We start from the raw sequence: 20600 nt of genomic DNA, 5'->3' as shown, positions 1-20600 counted from the left end.
CAGTTCTACGATTTGTGACTTTGCTGTTAGATGTGTTATAATAATAAGTAATAAAAAATAATTTGCTATTTAGAAATTAAAGTATCACTTGTGAATGACTTCGTTTAAAAAAATATACCATCACTCTAAAAAAATCTTCATTTACTTGAATTTAAAATACTCTTTTGAGTAAGAGATGAAAGAGTAAAGTTGCATCTAACTTGCATGAATTCACTGTGACTGTCTTATCTATGACGTAGCTGTAGTTGGCAGCTGCTGTTACAGTTGAGTGGCAATTATGAACTATTGTAGGACTTGTCAGTTCAATTTTATTTTATTGGTGTGTTTTTAATAATTATTTTGTCAACGATGAAATCTGTAAGAAAGCAGATATAGATTTTTAAAAAAACATGACTCAACTGAACAAGAATGATGTTTTGAATATCTTTTCACCATGACACAAGTCATAGCTATACAATTAAAACCTAATGAAATAGTTAATGCAGCTAAAATTCACAGTACTATTCATATTATGTCAAATCCGTACCTGACATTAAAAATTAGGTTCCTTGGTGCTTATTGGTCAATAATATAAATTTACTCTTTATTGATATAATCAGTAAAGAACTTGAAATAGTTTAAATGTGTCTAAAACATAGTCTTTTTCATGTCAAAGGCTTATCAGTGGGGAGGGGTGATTGGAGAAATCTTTAAATACCATTATTTACGTGTTTCAGAGCTTTTATGAATACTGTCGATCTGCCCGGCCTTTACTATGTGGCAATGTTTGCTTTACTTCTTAAAAGCCCCTTTCTATTTCCCTGAAACCTGCACCTGCTCTTGGGACTGTTAAACATTTGAGACTTCTGTGACTTGCATCTAAAAGTGGAAAAGTTGAGAATCACTGTCCTGCCAGATGGAAACACTGAAGTATTTTAAGAGGAGAGAGTGTGTGTTTTAGGAAGATTGCTCAGGTGATAGGAAGGAGGAGGAAAAGAAAGGAAGCAGAGAAAACAGCTTTGTCTATTGTAATAGTGCAGATGAGGCTGCACAGTAGTGTTGATACTAATGATTACTCAGTCTTTCCTTTTAGTCACGTTTGTGTTTTCATATTGCCTAATCTGCCCAGGCATTTTCTTCCCATTGCTTCATACAGAATGCTTCATTTCTTTTTCACTGTCTAACGAAAGCATATTTATTTTTTATTCTCCAGCACCTACCTGAAGCCTTTCTAGCCAAATTAGGTAAAAAGGTGGAATTATTCCTCTGTGAAACTCTTGACAGTACTAGCTTGGCACTAATTATATTTACTGACTTCTATTTTACTGTATGTTGATGAACATGTGCACATCTTCCTAGGTATACTGTAAATTCTTTGAAGACCGGGTATTCTGCCATGTTTGCTGGATAGCAGTAATCGTATGATAGATGTTGGTACATGGGTAAAATTAGGCAGCAGTAGACTAAAATCTGCAGACCTTTTAATTTGTTTTTTGGAAGTTTGCTATGCTCATGTATGTTGTGAATCTCTATAGAGCAGTTTATAACAGGAACAAGGCAGGGTAGGGCCTGGCCTCTACTATCTTAATAAAGAATGGATAGACAGATAGAAAGATAGTGTAGAATATACAGTCCCCAGATTACTTGAATTTAGAGACTTCAGCATTGGTTTTAGTGCCATATCCGTAATTTGAACTCAGTAAATACTTGATTATCATTAAAATGAGATATAACTGGTTTTATATATACATATATATATATGTATATATAAAACTTTATTGCCTTTTAGTTCAGTTTTCCTGTAACTTGTACCATAACCCATCCCATCTAAAACATAAATGTTCTTTTTAGAAAACAACACACATATAATATATTTCTACTATTTTCCACAATCTTTTGATTCAAATTCACTTCTTTTTAGAAAGATTGTTGAGAGGGCTCCCTCTTGTGGCACATACAGATATAAGAAAGAACTGTAGATGTACAGTTATTGTACATAGGACTTTCTCCAAATGCATGCAGCAGATACATATTTGATAAATCATGTATGCAAACTTTTTAAGTACCAAATCATTTGAAAATGTGCTAAGGGAACTTGGTGAAGAGATTTTATGTCAATCATGTTGAAAAGTAAATCAATAACTCTATTAAAAAGTACCTGAAGTTTTGTACTGAATTTGTAGAAAAAAATAAGTTGATAAATATATAAGTTAAAGATTTTCCCTGGCTTTTAAAAAATTTTTTTTTGGAAAAGAAAATGTCTGTGTCTTTTAGTGTCTCTTGTTTTCAAACCTGTGCTTACCACTTTGACCTCCTGTGTCTGTGGCCTAAACTAAGTCCTAGTGGGAAGAGTTTTATATGATTTCTGTTCACTGTTAAGTAAAGCATAAAGATCCAAGAAGTTGAATGTGAGCAGATGGCTCCACCTGCTGAAAATTTGGGCCCCTTTTTGTTTCACATGCCCTAGAGCGCCATCTTTTTGTTCTTGGGCCTAGAGCCTAAGGTAAGGGAGGCTGTTGTTTGTATCTTGTTTTTATTTTTCTGACTGGTTCACAGAGCTGGCTCTTGATTTGGTCCAGAACCTTATGAGAAGGTTTATGTTTGTGTCTGCTACTTCATTTCCTTAAGAGCAATCCTGTATTCTTTTTTTTTTTTTTAAAATTTTTTTTTTTTTCAACGTTTATTTATTTTTGGGACAGAGAGAGACAGAGCATGAACGGGGGAGGGGCAGAGAGAGAGGGAGACACAGAATCGGAAACAGGCTCCAGGCTCTGAGCCATCAGCCCAGAGCCTGACGCGGGGCTCGAACTCCCGGACCGCGAGATCGTGACCTGGCTGAAGTCGGACGCTTAACCGACTGCGCCACCCAGGTGCCCCGCAATCCTGTATTCTTTATCTACCAGCTTCAGTGGCAGACTGTGAATGGTAGCATACTGAGTTAAGGAAAATGGCTAGGTTTATTTTATTTACTTTCCTATCTTTATTAAACATTTAATACTTGGGAATGAGACAGGAAGAGGCCGAGAGGACTAATATCATCAGTAATAATTAAAATGCATCTGTTGAAATAGATGCTTTATAGGACAAATAGTAAATTAGAAATACTGCCAGTATTTAGAATGAAATGTGTATTTTTCTGTTGTAGAATAACAGATACCATTGGACCAACAGAAACCTCAATTGCACCAAGACAAAGACCAAAGGCCAACTCTACTACTGCCACTCCCAGTGTGCTGACCATTCAGAGTTCAGCAACACCTGTTAAAGTCCCTGTTCCTGGTGAATTCGGTAGCCACAGACCAAAAGGTAATAGCAGCCCTGCCAACCTTGTCACCTTTACAGTTAGCTTAAATCTTATGGCTTGATATTCCTAGGAATATAAATTATTGGCAAACTTACTATTGTGAAGCATATAACTTAATGCTTTAAGAAACTTTCTACTGATGTCTGATAAACTCAACTAGTTTTTCCTAAAGTTGTAGGCAAAAGTAGTAACATACTGGTAATATAGAAGTATGGTATAAAATGCTTTCAACTTGCTTATCCATAGAGTCATCAGCTAGTAGGGTTTGAGGTTGATAATAAAGTTCTAAGAGTATGGAAAATTCTGTATTGTGTTGGAAAGGAGGAAGTTGAAACTTTAGCCTTAAAAAGTTATATGTCTTTCCACTGCATTTAGAACCTTGGCAGAGGCATCTAGCTTAGGTCGTGTGGACATTACGACACAGAAACCTGTCTTCTCATCTGATTTTGAGATTTGTTTTTCTAATCTAAAACATCCTCAAAGCATTATGGTGCAGTGTAGTACCTAAAGAAATTTTTTCCTCAAGGAAGTATCCCTAATATTAGCTAGTAAACTTGTTCTCTCACGGGTCTGGGGATATAACTTGAAGCCCCATCTTAAGAAAACCCTGTTTTGCATTTTATTTCATGATTTAGCTATTTTGTTTTAATTTTAAAATGTTTTCATTTAAGATGTTTTCAATTGGTATGCTCTAATGGTTAAGAGCCCACCAGTTTGAGTCTCATGAACCTGAATTTGAGTTCTGTTTTTCCCATTTCTTAGTAATATATGTTATAAAAATTTTGGTACCTATTTGATAGGATTGCTGTGAGGATTAAATAACTGCTTAATATAATCCCCTGTCCTTACAAAATGTTAAATATTAGCTACCACTATTACTGTTAGGTGTATATTCAGGGAAGATAATGTTAATGTTACCTGACACGTTGCTGCTTACTCCTGTCATGTCACTCAGATGGGAGGATTGTTCCATGGAAGAGAGAAATTAGGGGAAGTTGAAGCCTTTTGTGTCTGTTTCTTAGCCTCACTGTTCTCTTCTGTAAAATGGGAATAACACCTATTTTTCCTGTTATAAAGAATAAATGACAAGGTGTGTGCTATCTGGAAGTTTCTGTTTCATAGTAAGCATTTAGTGGGTTTTTTTTTTGTTTGTTTGTTTGTTTTACCATTTTGGGTTCGAGATCTACTAGTCTTCTCTATGATGTATCAATGCCCTCCAGCCAAAGACCACTTAGAACACACTTGTATTTGAATAAATTTGGTTTATTACTCACATATCATGGGAATCTGTGGTGGTGTCTCAGTAAGATGGAGCTTGAAAAGACTTATTGAAGGATTTGGGCTTGTTTTAGGTAATTCTGGGGGAAGCTTGAAGAAGGTGGGGCTTTGCTCTGGATTGAATGCTGTCAGGAAGCCGGGGGTATGATGTTATTAGGTATCTTAATAAATCTTACTTCTCTAGAAGGAGGGGAGCTAAAGTTCCAGCTAGATAGAAGCAGTAGTCAGCCCTATTCACCAGGACAGGGAGAGGTTTGGTCATTTTTGTGGTTGTTTCTGATTTTGTCAGGATTCGGTCCCCTTGTCCTGATCTACCATGGTCACAGGAAGCCTTGTCTGATGTTAGTGTTCTGTGAAATTGTTGTTTATTAGGAGAACACCAAGTCTAGCTGTGAGGGTCGGGCCTGCTCCTATAGCAGGGACAGCATTTCTTTTTGTCATGCTTCCAGCTTAAGTTGGAAAAATAATACTCCTTTTTCCCCCCCATATGTGCATCTTTTAACTTTTCCCCCCATTAAATATTATACAAGAAGTGACACTTAAATATATTCTTTTAAAATATTCAGCACAATAGTTTTCGGGGAAAAATGTAAAAGTCTCCGTTATTTTTTCTATAGAGTAAACGAGCAATAGGTTAGTATGCTTCTCAGGGTCCTTTTTTATGTTTTTGCATGTTCATATATAGATACAAATAATTTATGTTGTGTTTAGCATAAGTAGATTCTTACCATACATAGTTCTCTGCAATTTGATTTTTTTTTTTTTTTAACTCCTACAGTTAGGAGAGCTTTGCACATCAGTGCATATAAATCTACCATGTGTATTTTAGTAGGTAGATGATGTTCTGTAGTGTGAATGTATCATAGCTTATTAAACCGTTTAGGTTATTTCCAGTATTGGTTGTTATTAAAAGTATTGTGGTGGACATCCTTATAACAGACTCTTTTGATTTCCATGTTAGAGTATTTTTTCTGAGGAAGATATTAAAAGGTATACTCATTTAAAATTTGTCAGATTGCCATCCAAAAAGACTTCAAAAATTCACACTCAACAACAGTGTCCTTTGATTCCTGTCCTTGCCAACACTTGATAGTATTGGTTTTTTAGAATGTTTCCCTGTTTATAGGTGAAATATCTTTGTTTTTATTTTAATATTCCTGATTAATACAATGTTTCAGTCTACTGGCCGTTTGTTTTCTCCTGGATTATCTTTTGTAATTTTCTGTGAGATTGTTTTGCTTTTATTTATTTATTTTTTTATTGCCCTGAAGATTTGATTTTTCTATATTCTGAGTATTAGTTCTTTGCTAAATATATTGTAAATATTTTCTTATAGTTTGTCTTTAATTTTACCGGTGATTCCACTTAACTTCTCTGAGCCTTAGTTTTATCATTTGCAAACTGGGCAATAATAGTATGACGATTTAATGATATACTTGAAAGCATTGTTTCCATGTAGGATTGCTGTGATGTTTATGATTTCTCTGGTGCTCTGTGGCTTTGGCTAGAGAACCAGGGAACTTCCTTTAGATTGCTGTCACTAACGTGAAGTCACAGTTTGTGAGGTGAAAGGTGAGCCTCGTGAGTTATTTTATGATGATTGCTGGTGTAACTGGGCTTCACTCACAGCCATAATGTTCTACGGTTAGACATCAAGGTCCTAAAAGACGAATAACGCTGAGGAGCTTAACTTTTCAGTACTCTACTAAGTGGGAAGAAATACACTTAAAAGGCTAATTAATGGTGGTTATGTCTGTGTGGTACAATTATGGTTTTAATTTTATTTTGCATATTTTTATAAATTCAAAAATAATTGCAGTCAACATGCATTTTCTTATAATTGGGAGAATTAGAATGTTACAAAACTATTTTCATAGAAGTGTGTTATATTTAAGGCCTAGGAAGTTTAAAGATATTGGTGAAAAAGAATCTCCCTCTCCTTCCTTGCACTCTTCCTCTTTTTCCCCCTTAGGAATATATAGCTGCATTTGAATTTATGGTAACTCATTGGAAGAGACTACAGAAATTATAGTATATCACATTTCTTCTTTTTGATGTTGTGTGTCTCTTTCTCATAATTCCAAAGTTTATAGGATTTGCCTTGGGTAAAATTTATGAAGCTTATAAATAAATATCCATTTAGGAGGCAGTATTAATAGATTCACTAAGCTAGCATTTATTGAGCATCTCTTATAAAAAAGATTCCTTAAGGCATTAACAGATCAATAAGTCATCATCCCATCCACCAGGGACCCTAGTTAGGAAATAGCCATGAAAACAATATGTGAGGGCCGAATGAAATGTTATAAACTGAGTGGAACTATTAGATAAAGGAGCAAGGAAGAGAGATTTGAGCTAAACTTTGAAGGATAAGAAGAATTGCAGTGGGTGGCAAGTGGCCTTGTAGACGGAGAGAATCATATTGGCCAAGACACAGACCTATGCCAGTGTATGTGATAGTTGAGAAGCAAGAAAGAAAGGATGTGGCTGGTGTGTTGACAGATATGAAAGAAGTGTTTCTAAGATGTTGACTTGGGCAGAGTTGTATTTAAGATTACAGTAAATAATCCCTTTGGACTACATGCATCTGGAAGTTTCTGTGTTACAAAATAAGGATATAAATGCCTTGGTAATGTTACTGAAATGAGTGTTTAGAAATCCAGCCATTTTGTTGAAGTCTTGAGTATGTTAACCTATGTTTCACATGGAAACCACTTTTTAGGAGCACCGAGACCTGGAAATGGCCCCGAGATTGTATTGGGTCAGGGTCCCCCTCAGCAGCCTCCACAACAGCATAGAGTACTTCAGCAGCTACAACAGGGAGATTGGAGATTGCAGCAACTACATTTACAGCATCGCCATCCTCACCAGCAGCAGCAGCAGCAGCAGCAGCAGCAGCAGCAGCAGCAGCAGCTACTTCAGGATGCCTACATGCAGCAGGTAATTCTTTGGTTACTGTGGATACGGGAGTAGTGTTGTGAAATTCATGTGGCTGTTGAGTATCAGGGAGTTCCCTTTCATACACTGGGCACCTTCAGTTCTGGGTCCAAGTGAGCACTTTGTCCAATTTCCTGATTATTTTAGTTGCAGTCTGTGAGATTCTTAAGAATATTCTCTTGAGAGGCACCTGGCTGACTCAGTCGGTTAAGCGTCTGACTCTGGGTTTCAGCTCAGGTCCTGATCTCATGGTTTGTGAGTTTAAGCCCTGCGTCGGACTCTGCGCTGACAGCACGGAGCCTGCTTGGGATTCTCTGTCCCCCTGCGCATGTTCTCTCTCTCTGTCTCAAAATAAATAAACTTAAAAAAATAACATTAAAAAAAAATATTCTGTTGAAATAGATTGAAATCATGGCTTTATGAAGCCAAAAATGTTCAGTCATTGGACATTATGAATAAACATGGCTGTTTATGGTGAATGTTATCTTTTTCAGGTTATATTTTGAGTTGAGAAACAGATTTATAACATTATTACTGGAAGGGTGATAATTTAGGCTTTCAGAAGTAACATTATCTTGGGATTTTGTTCTTTTTGCTTTTTTTTTTTTTTTGGCCAGGGTGAGAGAGAGAGAGAGAGAGAGAGAGAGAGAGTGTGTGTGTGTGTGTGTGTGTGTGTGTGTGTGTGTGTGTACGAGTGGCATTTAGAGTTGGAAGGGACATAGGAAAAAATGACCTTACGTTCTATTCTGCCCTTTGCCTCGTTAGGACCTACAAATTTCTAGTTTCACTAAACTATTTCAAATTTAATGACTTGTCACAATCATCCTTCCATCTTTTCTGAAATGTTTTTGAGCCTATTAAACGCATGGCACTTCTCATGGATGTCTCATCTTCTGGTCTTGACTGATAGACCCAGAGCGGAACATAGTTAAGTAGACGGTGCCATTGGATGGCCAGAAGATATCATTGAAGGGAAGATGGAGGAGATTAGGAATTTACTATAATGGGTCATGGACACAAACTAGGGTTTTCATTAATTAGTAAATGTGTTTGGGTTTAGTTTTCTTCCAAACATCCTTAAACTGTGCTGGGAATAGTTTTAGTTGAATCTGTTATGTTTCATTGATACTTTTGAAACCCAATTCCAATAAGCATGTGTAAGTTGTAGTCCTTTACTGACTGTAGCTATTTTACTTTGGTATTTGGACCACTAGTACCCATAGTTATGATGTTAAGATCAGTACTAAAAAAAAAAAGCAAAACAAAACAAAAAAAACAACTATGGCACAAAAAAGGCACAAGTAATATTGATGAGTTTCTTTGTTTTTTCATTGTAGTATCAACATGCAATGCAGCAGCAACAGATCCTTCAGCAACAGTTTTTAATGCATTCAGTGTATCAGCCGCAACCTTCTGCATCACAGTATCCTGCAATGGTAAATGTTACATAATTTGTAGAAATTTCTGAGAATACATTCCAGTGTTGGAATTCACAGTATAAATGGTATTATTCAGAATTTAATTATTCAAAATTAACCCAAGTAGGTTAATGAACACATTTTTTTTTTAGTTTTATTTTTTATTTTTAAGTTTATTTTTGCAGGGGGAGGAGCAGAGAGAGAGGGAGAGAAAGAATCTCAAACAGGCTCTCCTGGCACAGGGCTCAATCTCATGAACAGCGAGATTGTGACCTGTGCTGAAATCAAGAGTCGGACCCTTAACTGACTGAACCACCCAAGTGCCCAATACAGTTTCAACAAAGCCATTCGTGTGTTCCAAAGCAGTTTTACATTGGTTTGAACTGTAGCACCTGAATTTGGCACGTTGTAACTGACTGATGGTATTTTTCTCTTATCTCATGGTATAAAGGAAATGATCTGTTTCCCATGATCTTTTGTCATATGTCTCTTTCATTTGGCACATATCTGTTGAATAAAAAAAGAAACCCAAAGGAAAATTGCATTTACTTCAGAGAATAGTGTGACTTTTTAAAAAATTTTTTATAGCAACTGCTGTTCTAGTGACTGTAAGCTACTCCATTGTCTTTTTCTTAAACTATTCAAGTGAGGAATTTGAATCCTGCCAAGAGAGCCAGGCTTTACAGCTTTTTTTTTTTTTTTTTTTTTTTAATTGAGGTATAATTGACATAACATTATATTAGTTTCGGGGGTAAATGTAATGACTTGATATTTGTATATTTTGCAAAATAATCACCATAATACATGCAGTTAAACAGCTTCTTAAATAGACTTATTTTATCTTGCTGAGGTATTCCAGTAGCAAGCTGCTCCTTCATATATAAATTGTTTTTCAGGCTTCTGATGTTGTTGCCAACATGAAAAGGAAGGAGCAGAGTAACTAGGTGCGATGCTGACTGTGCTTTAGTGACCTGGAGCAAGTGCTGTTTTGTGTAACAGGCGTTTCTTGTTTCAGATGCAGCAGTACCAGCAGGCTTTCTTGCAGCAACAAATGCTAGCTCAGCATCAGCAGCCTCAGCAACAGGCGTCTCCTGAGTATCTTACCTCCCCTCAAGAGTTCTCACCGGCCTTAGTTTCCTACACTTCATCACTTCCAGCTCAGGTTGGAACTATAGTGGACTCCTCCTACAGTGCCAATAGGCAAGTGTTTTTCCGGTGAATGCAAAAGAAATTATTGTGGAAGTGGGTATACATGTGGAGTGGAGTCACTATGTGGCTCCTGAAGTACTCCAGAGTCCATGTCTCTGCAAAGTCCCCCTTTTTGTCTTACACATCCTCTCTTTCTGTTCCTGTGCATCCCCATCCTTCCTTGCATTTCCATTAGTTAAGTCTGCTGATTGCTATTTGCAAGGTAAGGCTTAGGCAATATCCAGCAGCATTTAAGGCTAAGGAAATTAGTGGCTTATATGTTAAGACATTCTTTGTAATGTAAATAGAAACAAAACCCTGACAAGCTACTTTAATATTTTAAAAAAGTAATTCTTGTAGACAAGTTAATTTAGCTTTTTCTCCTTATATATTATTGCTTTGAATTAATTAGATAATATTTACCCACAGATTGCCTAATTTGGTTTACTTTAAAGAGGTACAAAAAATAGTAACATGGCATTTGGTTCTTTTTTAAGATAAGAAGTATAAGGTTATTGTTACTACAGCCTTGTACATTTTGGTATTCAGATACATTGGTTAGTAGTTATTTTTCCAGGATAATTCATATTGAAAACATTACAGTAAACTAAAGAACGGTGGCATAAATGTTTTCAAACTCAGATTTGAATTGGGGAGTGCTTCAGGATTTTGTAATGAAAAAATCTCTTGGCCATTATGAATACTTCCCAGTATTTCTGGATACATAGAAGGAAGTAGTTGTTAGAACTTTGGTTACTGGAACACTAAAGAAGTTCTCCTACAACACTATTTAAGGATATGATCATTAGCTGGGAAAAGGTATCTGCAAGCTTTGGCTAGGATTTGGGCATGAGAAATATCACTGAGCATGTCAAGAGAGGAATAAAGTATACAGTTTGCTGTAGTACACCTCCCAGCCTGTGTGTGTGTGTGTGTGTGTGTGTGTGTGTGTGTGTGTGTGTGTGAGAGAGAGAGAGAGAGAGAGAGAGAGAGAGAAGGAGAGAGAGAGGGAGAGAGAACAAATGGATTTATTGAAGTGTTTTCCTAAATTAAAAATTGAGGTGCATGAATTAGGACAAGTATGCAGAGCAGGGCATAAGATCAGAGGCTGGTTTAAAGATGCAGATTGGTATTTGCCAAACCATTTGTTATTTGCCTACTCTGGTTACAGTTTTTTGATTTAACCACATACCATTTTTGTCTCTAATAAATTAATAGCATTATTGCAAATAATAGCATTAAAACAAATCATATTAAACATTTTAAACATATTAAAACTACTAAAATCTATGAAACATAAGTACTAATCTGTTACATTTACAAAAAAGATATACCTAAAAAATAAGTCCCCTAGGGATAAGAATGGAATAGTTTTATTCTTTATTAAAAATAGGATATTCTCCTCAGTATTGTTTAGTTTAAGATACTGATGAGATTTATATTAATTTTTTTTTACTTTTGATGTTAATGAGCATAAAAAATGTCAGTTACATCGTGTGTGTGAGTGTGGGTATATATAGCATATATATTATGTATACTTTGTATTCTAAAGGATTGCCAACCTTTGGAAACAAAGGTTTGTCACTGATGAGAATAGAGTCCTGCATTGAAAATCTGTAGGAGAAAGTTCTTGTTAGTGTTCCATTGCATGTGTACTATCTGAACTGGTTAGTTATAAAGGACGATGAGTATCTAAAGATATGAGGCCCAGGTAAGCATGCAGGGTGCTGAAAGCTATGACTTGTAGCTCACATAGCATTGCCTACTTAAATCTCATCTCCAGTGACACTGTTTATAGAATCACAGGTGTGATGTGTTTGGGAATTTTTTTTTTCCTAATTTCTGTGTAACTTTAGAAAAAAAAAATTGGTTTATCATCAAAATCCTCTGCATACTCCAGTTTGGGAAATATTGAATTGGATATCTGTGAAAGTGCATAAGACTCGTTTTAACTCCACCCCTGTGAAATTATGTATTGAGGGAGATGGGAGGTTGGAGCAGGAAAGGGTAATGGTTAAATAGGTAGAAACAGTTACATACTTGGCAGATATGAGCACTAGTTTCCCAGAGGAACAATTCAGTTGCACTTGGGGCCTTAATGTTACTTTGTTAATATTTCCATTTAATATCAATCTTTACCAAAGATATGTTGAGTATAATATCTTAACAATTTAAAAGGTCATCTGTAAGCAAATATTCCTGCTTATAACTAGGTCAGTAGAAGGTGAGAATTGGGTTAAATGTTTGGCTCTAAATGTATAAGAGATGTTTGAGTAGAAGATAAGAAACCGGGTAGTTCCTTAGACAAAGGGAAAGGTCAGTATCTTGGTTAGCATGATTATTTCCTTTACCACTTAATCTGCTAAAATTTCTACTCTTCCATTGTGTTGATATATCTTTAGTATGGCTATTGGAGAGTGTTACCATGATGTATTCAAATAATAGTGACATAAACATCAACACATATATTATTTTACTTTTTATGGTAAATTGCCCTGTTGTATTAGTTATTTGTTGCTGCATAATAAATTACCCCCAAATTTAGTGTTTTAAAACAATGATAAACATTTGTGATCTCATACACTCTTTAGATCAGGAATTTCGGAGTGGTTTAGCCCTATGTTTATGTCAAGGGAAGGGTCTCTCATGAGGGTACAGTTAAGATGTTTGCCTGGAGTTGCAGTCTGCTGAAGGCTTGGCTGGTGCTGGAGGATCTTTTCATAAGATGGCTCACTCAACATGGCTTAGGGCAGGAGGCCTTCGTTCTCTGTCACATGGATCTTTCCAAAAGGTTGCTTAAGTATTCTTTTTGGCAAAGCCAAAGACTGTTTTGAATAAAGAATTATTTGTTCTGGTTTGTTCAAGAGCAAATGGTCCAAAAGAGAGGGCAAGAAAGAACCTGTGATGCCTTTTATGATCTAGTCTCAGAAGACACACTGGTCCTTCTCTGCCATATTTCATTTGTTGGAATTGAGTCACTAGATCTAACCCAATATTCAAGGGCAGGGTAATTCGATTCTGTGCTTTGAAGGGAGGAGTGTCCAAGAACTTGTAGATGTATTTTAACACCTATTTAAACCATTGGTTAAGGTGACACGCCTCATTGATTTATAGTCTACCAAGAAGAATCAATGAAATCATCCAAAGAACATCAAGAGGAGGATAGGGATAGGGAATCAGAAAGTTCTCAAAGGGATCATTGGCAGGCAGGAGGGAGAACACCTATTTCTGTTTGAGTTCTAGCCTCTCTGATTTGTGTTTCAGGGGCTCTGAAAGTCCTTGAAGGCAGTTTTGGAATTAGTATGAGATTCTGTCATGTGGAGGCAGGCTTAGATATTGGCAGTTGATGCGTTCCCACCATGAGTTCAAAACTGAATTATATTTGATTTTAAGATGGCTAAGTCATATTTACTAAAAAAGACTATCTACTTGTTGGTAAATTACTGTGTTTTTGTCTAGCTTTCAGTAAGTGTTTACACATTTCTTTCTTGGCTCAGCTATACTGTACAGGCTTGGACTAGGGGACTAAATGGGCAACTTTTGCCCTCTCTTTTCAAGATCTGAGTGGTGGCAGTGGAAGTAAGCTCCCAAGGGGAGAGTGTATTTAGGGAGATGAGTCAAGGCTTGCAAATTTGAGGTACTTTTTTAGAAAAGCATGGAGATTCTCCCTCCATTACCAATGTTAGAATATCTGGACCTGAATTATGAAACAAATGTGACAACTTTGTTACATTGCCTTGTACCTGTGGTATATTTCCAGGCTGGGGTGACTGACAGGTACCAAGGGATTGTCAGGTTAAGAAATCTTTACATTCTCACCTTCTTTTAAAAGCCAAAAGGCCTATTAGATAACTTTCATAAAACCAGTGGTCCCAAGCTCCAGCTATGTAGATACTTTAAATACCATGAGTTATTTATTAAGTAGAAAACAACCGTCATCTAGTTCTAGCTAATACATAAAGCAGTCCTAACAGTTCATGTTTTCTTGGTAGCTGTGTAGAGAATGCCTTTGTCAAAAGGAAAATTATTGTGGTGTTCTCAACATAACCAGGGCATAAGATCATATTCAATAGTGATTTTAGAGTGATACTGTTTGACATGGCAACTGATTGTCACTTTAGGGCTGTTTGCTATGATGATCATAATATTTATTGAGTGCTGATTTATTTTTCTAGATACCGTTCTTTTTGTTTTATACGTATTAACTAATCTTCTCAGTAACCTTATGGGGTAGATAGTTACTCCTGTTTTACAGATGAAGAAGCTGAGACAGAGAGAGGTTAAGGAACCTGCCCAAGGGTACACATGGGGGTGGTTCAGATCCCAGGTGGTCTCCTTAATCTGCCGTTTCCATCATAATAAAAGGATCTGCTTTTCTAAGTATTTAGAAAGTATGAAGTAGGGCACTTTAGAATTTTTAATTCTAATGTTTTTTTTTTCTTCTTTCCCTCTCTTAATTATTACTATAGGTCAGTTGCTGGTAAAGAGGCAGTTGCAAATGTTACAAGTCAGAAGAACATCAGTAACCCACCTGATATGTCAGGGTGGAATCCTTTTGGAGAGGATAATTTCTCCAAGTTAACAGAAGAGGAACTGTTGGACAGAGAATTTGACCTTCTGAGATCAAGTAAGGGACACTTGAAGGCTTACTTTGCTTCACAGTAATATAACAGCTCTATAATAATTCAGCAAGGCCAAAGACTGTTTTGAGGTGGTAAATAGAAAATTCTTTTTGTGCATTTGAGGGCAAAAATCAGGCCATCTTCTTTTATATATACTATCTAACTATGTTGTGTGCATTAGAAATCAATTGCTTGATAGTAGCTATTAAATCCAAGATTGCTGATAATAATGCTGATTCCTAACACTTAAATACTGCATAACTTTGAATGTTAAATTCAGAATATCTCTAAAACATGGAAAATTAATGTTCAAATGAAAAGGGAGACATTAGTATCTTGCTTACTAATCATTTTGCAGCTCTGTTTTCTTGCACACTCAGTAGAAGATATTGTGGGTCTGAAATGCCCTTTGAAAGTGCCTGAAAGAAAACATGGGCTACTACATTATGTTAATGTTTTGTGATGCCCTTTCATTGAGTCCTGACATAAAAGGGCTGCTTTGTTGTCCTGATATGGCAAAAGATAAATAAATTATTTTCCACTTTAAATCAGATATCTCAATGTTTTTACTTGGAATCCTTACCTTTTCTTAAATTACCTAATATATATGTCAAGCCTCACCACACGTATTTTAGAAAAGTTGTTTTTTGGAAGGTGGGTGTGTGGAATGTTTTCAGAAGGTTGCAAAATAGGAACAAGAAGCTAACCTCTAGAGTCTGTAGATAATTTTCAGGTTTTGGAGGCCTGTGTGTGTGTGTGTGTGTGTGTGTGTGTGTGTGTGTGTGCATACGCCTGTCCAAGTGTGTTTTCCTGTTTTGCATGTGAAAAGACAATCCAAATGGTCCCTAGTTTTAGTTCCTAGCTTCTATTTTATTTTAGGTAACTGGCTTTATGAGAACACTGATTAGATGAAATGCTTTCTTCCCAACTGATACATATTTTATGTAAAATTTTTATAAATGCCCTGAATTCACGAAAGACTACTTGTTTAGGATTTAAATTTGTATTCTTCATATTGGTTATATGCTTATGAAAAATTAAGTTGATGATTAATGCAGATATAAAAATGAGCTTTGAACCTTTAATAAAGGTTTGTCGACTCTGGTAAAACCAAACTTACATCTTTTAATTAAAAAAGTTTTTGTAAACCATGACTGTTTTTGTTTGGCATTTCTAGTATACTTTATGTTGAGTATCCCCCAGAGACAAGTTTTAAAGAAGGAAATGAAGTATCTCTTTCTTTCGGGGTAGTGGCAGGGAGACCCAGGGATTAACCAAATCAATACAATTTATGGGGTTATTTTGAAAGCAAAAGGTAAAATTAAAATATTCATTTTAGTGTGTTTTGACCCAGGATGGTAGCTAAGGGTTTGCTAAATCAGTATTTTCTACTCTTTGGGTAAAACTCCTCCTTTTTTTTCCATCAGTGGATGGAAGGGGTAGAGTATTCTCTATCTTATAAAAATGTGTTATTCTGAGCGTCTTAGAATTTGTAATGACAGCCAAATTTTACTTACTTCACTTAGGGAAAAATGGCATATAGTATATTCATGTGTACATAACTTCATAAAATTTGGGGTTAACATGTAAAACTCTTAACCAGCTATTTGCTTTCAAACTTCAAGATCAGATAACATGTAATTTTTGTATGTATCTGTGCACACGTGTATGCCAGAGTTTAGATTTTACTGCCCTGTTGATTATGGAAAGATAGTAAGTTCCAAATGCAAGTACAGGAGGAGCTTTATCTGAAGGTCAGACTTTGGAGCAAGTTAGCCATTTGGAAAAGTGCCTAGATGGTCCCTGAGCTATTGAAACCACTGTCACAGGGCTGCCACACTCAAATTGGCATATAGCACCAGAAAACATACGAGGGTTCTGATACTTGGCAATGCCATTTAATTAGGTTGTAATCTCAGGAAAGGGACATAACTGCTGTCTCACTTCCTTGTTTATAAACTGGGTATAATGATGCTTACCTCGCAGAGTTATCAGGAAAATTAAATAATGTCTTGAAAGAGTCTGGGCACTCCATAAATGCCACCTCCCTTTCCTCATCTTCAGTGGAAATCATAGGTTCCATCTTGAGGTTATTGCCCTTTAACCAGCATTTAAAAATTATATATAAACTATCAGGTTTAGAAAAACCAAATTAGAAGGGACTTTATGCACAAACAACATCAACAGCAGAAATGACATGACAGCAAAAGAAAAAAGTCTGTCTTTTCCTTAATAATTGATAGTTGTAATAATGGTGTTCAAAAAAGGTGAAATATCTTTAATAACGCTTATAAAGAAATCATTAATGTATAGAATATAGTTTAGAAAGATTTCTTTGCAAAGTGTTACTTAACTGTAATATATTCAGTCCTCTTTAGCACCTCTGACTCACAAGCAATAAGGTATCTAATATTTGATCCACTTGACAAGGTCTAAATTTCCCTGCTGCATAGAAGATTTCATTCAGAACCTTAGGAGTTTCAGTGGAAGGCTAACAGTGTAATGAAAGTTAATTAATTTTGGTCATTACTAGTTGGTTTCTTTGTTGTTAAAAACTTTTTGTAAAATAGTAAGTAAATTATTGATGCATTTGAAATAGCAAATTTTCCTTTTTTCTCAGCACAGATTTTACCAGCTATTTTCCAGACTCTTTTTTGAAGTAATTTGTATTTGGTTTGTGATATGCTTTCCATTGAGAAACTGAATACCTGTATATAGGCATTGCCCATGTAATGATTGTTCAGAGTAATACATTGCCATCTGAGGTTTTATTTTTAAGATGGTACATGGTTATTTATTTTTTAAAAAAAGGATAATTCTGTCTAGGAAATATTTTACTTGTGTGTATTATCCAAAAGGTGATTTAAGAATCATATATTTTGACATACCAGAATTCTAAAATATTAGTAGTTGGTAACAAAAACTTTTTTAGTGATCTTTAATTAAAGAATACAGTTGTCGGGGCACCTGGGTGGCTCAGTCTGTTGAGCATCCGACTTCAGCTCAGGTCATGATCTCACAATCTGTGAGTTCGAGCCCCGCGTCGGGCTCTGTGCTGACAGCTCAGAGCCTGGAGTCTGCGTCAGATTCTGTGTCTCCCTCTCTGCCCCTCCTCTGCTCGTGCTCGCTCGCTCGTTCTCTCTCTCCCTCAAAAAGTAAATAAAAATTAAAAAAAAAAACAATAAAGAAAACAGTTGTTGATTCCATATACCAGTTGGCAAAGGGATTTAACATATAAAATAGACCAGATTCTTGCTTTTGCTTTCAGTGTAACAATATTATTTATGGTTCAGAATTTTTTGTCTGTTCCTACTTAAAATCAAAACATTAAATTAAAATTAAGCATCATGAATAAAGCTGATATCAGTGACATTTTTTAAAGTTAAACTTGTATTTTTCTTTGTCTTTTGTACCAAAATATCCAGATTAACATGTAAACTTTAGAAATCTGTGATAAAATTTAATACATTAAACACTAATTAGAATACAGGTGTTTGCTTTGGGAAAATTTTTAACTTGCATTTGTTCAAATGGTTGTGTAGCTCTGCATGTTAGTTAAAAGTAATACTTAATGGAATATTATTTTTGTTGATGGCAATTGTTTGTTTCTGTTTAAAACCGTGTTACAATAACTAAAAGGAAGAAGAGAAGAAACCACAGACTATGGCTGCTTTGCACATTCCACCGAATGTGTTCTTTTTTTCCTGTGAAGCCATGGAAGGATATAGATGTAAACATCTGTATTAGTTTGTTGTAAAATACTAACTCTTTCCATTTTAAGCAAATTCACATTTATGGCTGTTTCTTCAGTGCAGAATAACAGAACTTCTCAAATATATTTGAGTAGTTTCAGAAGTATCAGGTGAAGACTGTACTTGTAAAATTTCTTCATTAACTTTTTGGCTATTCAGTCCATTACCCATATAAGCTGCTGAGTTAACTTATCAGGGTATATTAATTTTCTGATGATGTTGTGGAATATACTTTGATTCTAGGATTTTTAAATCCTGTATTTTTGCCATCTGTATCAATTAAAAATCCTGAAAAGATATGTCTTTCTTCACCTACATAATTCTTTTGGGAAGGCAGGAGGAGGTAAGTTTCTTAATATTGGGCAAATCAAGCTCAAGTTTTGCTCTAATGTACACCAATTATTTGAAAATGGATTTAAATTCATTTAGGGGTGACTGTGTATTTGAAAAGTATTCCTGTATACCTTTTCATTAGCTTTCAATTATAGGTAATTAATAATTTAAAAAATTAACATATGTATTTATTTGTATTTTGTACCCTGAGATCTAGATTATTCTGTGAACTTTTTTTTTTATTAATATTTTAATGTTTATTTTGAGAGAAAGAGAGAATGTGTGAGCAGGGAAGGGGCAGAGAGAGAGAGGGAGAGAATCCCAAGTAGGCTATGCTCTGTCAGCACAGAGCCTGATGTGGGCCTCAGTCTCACGAACCACAAGATCATGACCTGAGCTGAAATCAAGAGTCGAACACTTAACTGACTGAGCCACCCAGGTGCCCCTATCCAGTGAACTTCAGAAATTTAAATGATTTAAAAAAAAAAAAAAGTCCTCCATGGAAAAATTGATTCTGTGTTTTATGGAACAGTGAGAACATGATTCATTTTATAGTGAATTTATTCTGATTTCTGTTTTGAAATAATTGGATAAATGAACTTTGCATATAAGAGTGTCTCCATATTTTAAACTGTGAGACTCACTGTATAAAAAATACTGGTTTATCCCTACACGATAATGTTTGTACTCTTGTCATAACTACATGGTGCTGTTTATACATTTATGTGAATTTGCCATAGATTGATGGAGATAATATACCAGTGCATGAGGATTCAAAGAACCTTAGTGGTAACTTTGCATTTTTATGTGCTGGGAACCATTGGTACAGTACTGGTTTATAAACCTGGAGAACACATTAAAGTGTAGATTCTCAAACTCCTGCTCAGATAATCTGATTCATTAGGTTTGTGGTAAGGCCCAGGTAACTACATTTTATACAGGAATCCTAGCACTTACAATGCAAGTGGTTTAGAAAGGAAGTTTGGTCCTAGTTTAGACCTAAGTACTTGCATATACTGTCTTGATTTTCAAGAATGAGGGATCTTGGATATTGTTATGCTGTGGCTGTCACTCTGAGATAGTCTCTTTCATCTGTCCTTTCCCACTTCCTCTTTTCCTTTGTCCTTTTCTTTTCTGTACCAGAATTTTCATTGTTATCCACTGCAGTATTGGATTTGAAAAGTAACTCTTAAGTTTTGGAACTTTTAGTTTGTGCATAAATCAATGGTCAGTTTGTTGTCTTCACAAAATATTTATTATTATATTACCAGTGAAATTTCAAGTAAAATTTTAGTCAACCCAAAGTTTCAGGTGGATATTGCAGAGTTAGTTTAGCCATAAAAGCTGATAATTGTATCCATTCTCATAAGGGTATTTAAAGAATTCTCCATAGCAATAATTAAGTATAGTTAGGATATTGTTGACTGTAGGGCTTGCCTTCCTGAGTGTGCTCCCTGGACCAGTAGTATTGCATCACCTGGGAGCTTGTTGAAGTGCAGAGTCTCAGAACCCATCCCAGAACTGTCCAATCAGAATCTGAATTTTAATAAATCCCAGCTCACTGGAATGCACTTTTAATTTGAGAAGAACTGTCCTAGGGTGCTTTCACTTGGAGCTTTTTGCTTCATTCTGAAGTTATACTTCATTTTTAGGAACGTCTAATTATATTTGGATTTTCTTTGCGTACCCTGCAATGTCTTAGGACTCAAATGAGTCCCGCAGAATTTATCCATAGGGTTTTTTAAACATGAAGGGTATAGTCCTAGGAATGCTTAAAATGCCTGAAAAA

General features: G+C 35.6%; 1 protein-coding gene across 4 annotated transcripts in view; it reads left to right on the top strand.

The window, feature by feature from the left end:
• The window catches only part of BMP2K (BMP2 inducible kinase), a 132520-nt gene that overhangs the window by 89997 nt on the left and 21923 nt on the right, over positions 1–20600 (top strand). For all 4 annotated transcript variants that reach the window (XM_086704777.1, XM_086704778.1, XM_025921524.2 and 1 more), the window contains exons 10-14: positions 3125–3285; positions 7284–7501; positions 8836–8934; positions 9932–10116; positions 14574–14731. In XM_086704777.1, the coding sequence (XP_086560903.1) occupies positions 3125–3285; positions 7284–7501; positions 8836–8934; positions 9932–10116; positions 14574–14731 (821 nt within the window). The remainder of the gene's footprint in view (positions 1–3124; positions 3286–7283; positions 7502–8835; positions 8935–9931; positions 10117–14573; positions 14732–20600) is intronic.

This window comes from Puma concolor, chromosome B1 (genome assembly GCF_028749965.1).
Source record: "Puma concolor isolate L17-30 chromosome B1, mPumCon1.1.hap2, whole genome shotgun sequence".
Taxonomy (NCBI): Eukaryota; Metazoa; Chordata; class Mammalia; order Carnivora; family Felidae; genus Puma; species Puma concolor.
The sequence above is the reverse complement of the archived record's forward strand: the minus strand, read 5'-3'. Positions and strand labels throughout refer to the sequence as shown.